At 42.2% G+C, this 6,653-nt stretch overlaps 1 protein-coding gene across 1 annotated transcript in view; it reads left to right on the top strand.

Annotated features, from left to right (window-relative positions):
- The first annotated feature begins 445 nt into the window (after positions 1-445).
- Positions 446-6,653, top strand: part of kpna3 (karyopherin alpha 3 (importin alpha 4)) — an 89,500-nt gene continuing 83,292 nt past the window's right edge. The window contains exon 1 of the mRNA XM_048602531.1: positions 446-616. Within this exon, the coding sequence (XP_048458488.1) occupies positions 446-616 (171 nt within the window). The remainder of the gene's footprint in view (positions 617-6,653) is intronic.

Raw genomic sequence — 6,653 nt, 5'->3', positions numbered from 1 at the left:
GGTGTTTGGACCACTGATGGGAAAGGAGACATGTTGATGGTGTCAGGGTAGCACACTCTTGTGGTTGGCTTGGTTGAAATCACCAACTACAATGAACAAGTCCTCAGGGTATTCTGTCTCAAGGCTATTTGTAGCAGAGTATATTCATCAAAGTGCATTCTTCATAACTGCATAGAGTGAGGTCTAAGCTGCTGTTCTGATAGCAGAAGTGAACTCCAATGCAGCTCTTAGGGACGGCACTTCATCGGTAGATATTCTAGGTCAGGGGTGAAGTGGTAATTCGCCAGGATCAGTGTGTCTGAGCACCAGGAAGTGTTGATTAGGAGGCAGACCTCTCTGGCCTTGCCTTGCTTGAGGACAACATATGATCCACCCAGTGAATTGAGAAACACTCAGGTTGTAAGGCACAGTCAGGTGAAGCAGTAGTGAGCCATGTCTTTGTAAAATGGAGCACACAGCAGCCTGTCAAATCCGTTTGATAGATGAGTCTAGCTTTAAGTTTGTCCAGTTTGCTTTCAATAACTTGCACATTGGCCAGGTGTATGCTTTGGAGGGAGGATTTGAAACCATGTTGTCTGTCTCACATGCAGACCAGCGCATCTCCCACGTTTCCTGGGTAAGTGGCTGCTTCTGGTTGAGCCTGGAAGTTGGTGTGGGTAGTCTGCTGTTGTGGAAGAATTAAGAATTACATTCGTAATAATTATTCATTTTTTGTTTAAATTATAAACTTAGTGTTCAAGATCTGTTATTTGTAAAAGTCTGGTCAGGAACAATTGAGCAATTTTGAAGGTCATTGAAAGTTTTAATTTCACTGTATTGTAAATCCAGTGATAGAAGTTGATTTGGAGATAGTAGGAACTGCAGATGCTGGAGAATCTGAGATAACAAGGTGTAGAGCTGGATGAACACAGCAGGCCAAGCAGCATCAGAGGAGCAGGACCCATTTCTAAAGAAGGGTCTAGGCCCGAAAAGTCAGCTTTCCTGCTCTATACCTTATTATCTCAGTTTGTAATTTTATTCATTTTTGTCTCTCCCTTTTTAAATAGTGGGGTTACATTTGGGACCCCCCAATCCTGAGAAACTGCGAAAAAGTCATACTGTGCTGTTCTGCATTACAGTAATGACCACATTTCAAAAGTGTATTTTGTTTTGCTGTAATGTGCTCCCATTGATCGGAGGTCATGAAAGGTCCTAAATAAATATAAATGTCTTTCAATGTAGAAACTGCTACTTGTGGTGTTGTGTGTGCACTTAAATTCTTCCTCACGTCGTAACCCTTTTATAATATAAAAGCAGTGCAGTGGTTTGGGAAGTTACATTATTATTTGTGATATTTACAAAACAGCTTAGGTGATGAGAAGCAAATCACAATGTAATCAAAAATAAACTTAATAAAAGGATTAAATTCTTTGTAATTAGAACTGTATTGTAGATATCCATAGGAAGTCTGGAGAAAGCTAAAACTAATTTTTTCTTCGATGTAGATTATATTGTAATGCAGAAATATTTGTCTGTAAAGCTTAGTTTTATTTATACATTAACAGTTTGGTTTAATTATGAGACTGAACCTGTGCATTGTGTTGTTTAGAGAGTTTGGTTTGTGTGCTGAAGGAAGTGTGTGATTTAACTGTTTAGGCTAGGTAATGCAGGGTAATTACTTGTTCTTTGTGTAATTCCCAACATGCCCTGTATTTAATGAGGACAATCATGTGTTTTTTCCTCCAAAAGAGACAGGTATATTAAACGTAAAGCCAAAAGATGTGTGAGGGAAAAAAAACTACCAAAACTTCCAGTGCCATCCTTTGGTTGAAATATTAAGCCAAGACCTATTTGATGTTTCCACTGATTAAAGTGGTTGCTAAAGATTCCATGACACTGCAGGAAGAGAAGTTGGAAGTTTTGTTTTCTTTGCCTTAGTCACCATTATTAGCTCAATAATGATGACAGGAGACAAGAAATGAACTGCTCTTTCACCTCACTGCTGTTATTGGATCTCACTGTGCACAAAATAGTTGCAAGTATATATATCTTATCAGCAATTGTTTCCCAGTTGCCAGCGTCAATGGACACCATCTATAAATCTAGCTTACAGGTGTCCTTGTAGTGGAAGTATGGGCATCTAGGAGGTTGTGGCAAATTCACTGTGAAGATGGTCTTTGGGTAGAAGGCAATTGTCCATCTGATGAACATGGCTAAATTGGCAATGGCATTGCTGATTTAGTAATGAATTCATGCTAACGGAACTTGCAAATTCCAGAACATCTCAGTTGGTAATTACCATGCTAGATGCTGAGGATGCACCTGAGACAGCCAAGATGGAAGCTTTTCAGCCTTTTCTCTGCCTAGCATGTAGTTCAAGTCTGACTTCTGTAGGGAGTGCACTGAGGATGCAGATTTGGTGTTGTCAGTCAGGTTGTTGTTTTAAAATCTCTTCCTCAGCTTAGACATAACAGTTATAGATTGTGTGATGTTGATTGATTTCAGCATCAGCAGATTGCTGGTGATTGTGGAGCCAAGATATGTGAAGCTATCAACAACCTCCAGCATTACATTGCCAGTGCTGATAGATAGAGGTATGGCAACATCCTGGATATATAGCATTTGTCCTCCTCACGGGGAAAGTCAAATCCAAACATTTTAAAGGTATGAGTGAGTCCTTTCATTTTCTCTGTACGAGATTCTCATGTAGTCATAATCTTTGCATCACACAGACAGTGATGTTCATACCGTTGTGACAGTTCCCTGTGCTTGTTGAATTCAGGTGCTATAATCATCAGGTGGGGCTTTGCCCACGGCAAGCAAGTTTTGGCAGCATCTGTGAAGTAAGAATCAGAGTTAATGTTTCGGGTCCAGTGACCCTTCCTCAGAACTGATGGTGGCTGGGAAAACGTTGGTTTTTCTGCAGAAAATAGGGAGGGGGATCGGGTAGAGAGTAAACGATAGGATAGAGCCCGGAGAGAGAGGGAGAGAGAGAGAGAGAACTCATCTCTTCCTACTTTGACTCAGTCTTCTCTCCCCTGGTCCAATCCCTGCCTATGTACATCCATGATTCCTCTGACACTTTACGCTGGTCTCAAAGCTTCCAGTTTGCATGTTCCAGCGCCGCCTCTTTGCCATGGACGTGCAATCCCTTTACACATCCATTCCCCACCAGGAGGGTCTTAGGGCTCTGCGCTTCTTCCTGGAGCAAAGGCCTGAACCATCCCTACCCACCACCACCCTACTCCACTTGGCCGAGCTTGTCCTTGTCCCCAACAATTTCTCTTTTAACTCCTCTCATTTTCTTCAGGTCAGAGGGGTGGTCATGGGTACCTGCATGGGCCCCAGTTATGCCTGTCTCTTCGTGGGGTATGTGGAACATTCCTTGTTCCAGTCCTATTCCCGCCCCTACCCACAACTCTCTCTCCAATATATCGATGATATCATCGGTGCTACTTCCCCCTGTCGTCCGAGATTGGAAAAGTTCATCGATTTTGCTTCCAATTTCCACCCTGCCCTCACTTTCACCTGGTCTATCTCTGACTCCTCCCTTCCCTTCCTCGACATTTGTGTTTCCATTTCTGGGGATAGACTGGCCACTAATATCCATTATAAACCCACTGACTCCCACAGCTACCTGGACTTTATATCCTCTCCCTCCCTGCTTCCTATAAAGACTACATTCTGTCATTTCCTCCTTCTCCATCGCATTTGTTCAGATGAGGCCAAGTTCAACAAGGGAGCCTCTGAAATGTCCATCTTCTTCCTCAACTGAGGATTCCCAGCACCATTGCCGACAGGGCCCTCAACTAGGTCCGACCCATCTCCTGCACTTCCGCCCTCACTCCTTTGCTTCCCTCCTGCAACAGCGATAGGGTTCTCCTTGTCCTTACCTAACATCCCACCAGCATCCACATCCAGAAGATCATCAAACACCATTTCTGCCACCACCAGACACATATTTCCCTTCCCTCCCCTCCCTTGTCCATCTTCCTCAGGGACCATTCCCTCTGGGACACCCTGTTCCACTCTTCCTTCAACCCCATATACCACCACAGCCCCAGGGGACCTTCCCCTGCAACCAGTGAAGGTGCAACATCTGCCCATTTACCTCTTCCCTCCCCGCTATCCAAGGGCTCAAACATACCTTCCAGGTGAAGCAACACTTCACCTGCACGTCCCAAAATCTAGCCTACTGCATTCGCTGCTCACAATGTGGTCTCCTCTACATTGGGAAATGAAGCTTAGACTGGGTGACTATTTTGCAGAGCATCTGCGTTCTGAGCTACCTGTTGCCTGCCACTTTAACACACCACCCTGTTCCCTGACCAACATATCTGTCTCTGGCTTGCTGCAGTGTTCCAGCAAAGCTCAATGCAAGCTGGAAGAACAACACCTCATTTTCTGCTTGGGGACCCTGCAGCCCTCCAGACTCAATAATTTTACGGCCCAAACTCTCTCATGTCTTAGCCCCCTACCTCTCAAATCAGGCCTTGTTATCACATAGCCTGTCATTACACACCAGCTATTGTTAGTCACTAACAGTCCCCATTAACAACTATTCACCCTCCTAGCCAAATCGTTATCGACTCCTTTGTCTATCTAACTGCTCCTCTCTCTATCCTATCGTTTACTCCCTACCCCATGACCCTCCCAATTTTCTGCAGAAAACCAATGTTTTCCCAGCTACCGGAGATAGTAGGAACTGCAGATGCTGGAGAATCCGAGACAACAAGGTGCAGGGCTGGATGAACACAGCAGGCCAAGCTCCTATGATGCTGCTTGGCCTACTGTGTTCATCCAGCCCTGCACCTTGTTGTCTCTTTTCCCAGCTACCATCAGGTCTAAGGAAGGGTCACCAGACCCAAAACATTAACTCTGATTTTTTTCTTCACAGATGCCGCCAGATGTGCTGAGCTTTTCCAGCAACTTCTGTTTTTGAAGTCAATAGTTTTGTCGAGCTTCTCCGTTATACATTCAATGTCTAGCTCTACTATAACAGGCAGAGGTATCTAGAGTTTCCTCAGTAACAGTGTACAACTCAGAGGAGCTGAACTTCTCTCCATCTGTTTATTACAGTCATGATGACTTCTTTGCCTGTTTAGAGTCGAGCCATTTTTAATACAAATGGACCTCCTGTGTTTTTGATCCCTTCATGAAAACTCTAGCATTCCTGTGTTCAAAGGACGTCTGGATATTTTGACAAAGTTGTAGTCATTAGTGCACTGCCATTTTTTTTTGGACTTTACATTGGTGGCTGTTTCTGCATTCAGTCTTGTCATTCTGGCTCAATGACAAAATATAATTCTAGTCAATTTGAAAGATGGTCGTGACCTGAGACATTATATTTTCCCCTCTCAGCACGTGCTGCCAGACTGGCAGAGCATTTCCAGCATTTTCTGTTTTTTATTTGTTAATAACTGGAGTAGCTCATTTTTCTCTTTAGGCCTGTTACATTATTCAATAAGATTGTGGGTGACCTGTACCCCAGCTCCATTTACCTGATGTTACATAGTTACACAAAGTATTCAGAGATGGATTGTTCCCTTTATCTGAGGGGAATAGAATGCAAAAGTGATATTTCAGTTGTTTAAAGTTTTGGTTCGACCCCATTGAGCACACTGTCTTACATGTTGTGCCTTTTATCTCAGGAAAGGTTATCAGTACAGATTCACCAGTATGTACTTGAACTTTAAGGGTTCAATTATGAAAACAGGGTGCATAAATGTTGTTTGTATTCCATCAAGGTTAGAAGGTTGAACAGTGATGTAACAAAGGTAAAAACCGAAAGAACTGCGTATACTGTAAATCAGGAACAAAAACAAAGTTGCTGGGAAAGCCCAGCAGGTCTGGCAGCATTTGTGAAGGCAAAAACAGAGTTAACGTTTTAGGTCTGGTGACCCTTCCTCAGAACCTGTTCTCATGTAACAAAGTCTTTGAAACAGGAATGATAAACTTTCTTCTTTTTGAGGAATTCAGAACAATGGAGGCTAACATTAAAATTAGAGCTAGTGAAATCAGGAGGCATCTTTCACGTGAAAGGTAATGGATATCTAGAACACACACTTTCTAAAATGCCATGAATGCCAAGATAGTTGGCATTTTCAAGACTAGAGCTGAAAGATGTTTCTTAAGTTCTATATTGGGAGGATTATGGAAACATAATTAATGGAGTTGAAGTCTGGATCAGCAAGTGATTAATAGGTCGAGGGGTTAAATGAGTTTCTGCATATTTTACAATCTGAAGGTAAATCTCTGTTGGGAATTGGTATCCTAGAGTAGTTGGTGTAATTTGTATGTGTTCTGTATGTTTACTGGACCTTTATCTCACTTAAGTTAGAACATCTGTAAAACCAAATGTGTTACAAATCACAAATTGCTAAGCACGTTTAGAGCAAATTGAATCTGAACTTTACTGCTGTTTTGGTCAGAATATTCAAATCAGAACTGACTACAAAGAAGAATTTGCTTTCTGATACTTAACAGAAATGAACAGAACCATGGAATTCAAAGTTGTTCCTAATCCATTCATACCTGGAACTGATTTCTAAAAATAGAAATACTGTTGACAATATTGTATGAAAGACCAGATTCTGAAAGAACTGTATATAGCATTTGAAGTTATTAATTTAGTGTAGAATCTGTGTCTTTTGAATGGGTAAACTATATACATC

This window comes from Rhincodon typus, chromosome 11, assembly GCF_021869965.1.
Source record: "Rhincodon typus isolate 14 chromosome 11, sRhiTyp1.1, whole genome shotgun sequence".
Taxonomy (NCBI): Eukaryota; Metazoa; Chordata; class Chondrichthyes; order Orectolobiformes; family Rhincodontidae; genus Rhincodon; species Rhincodon typus.
Note: the sequence above shows the minus strand (reverse complement) of the source record. Positions and strands in the feature narration are given on the sequence as shown.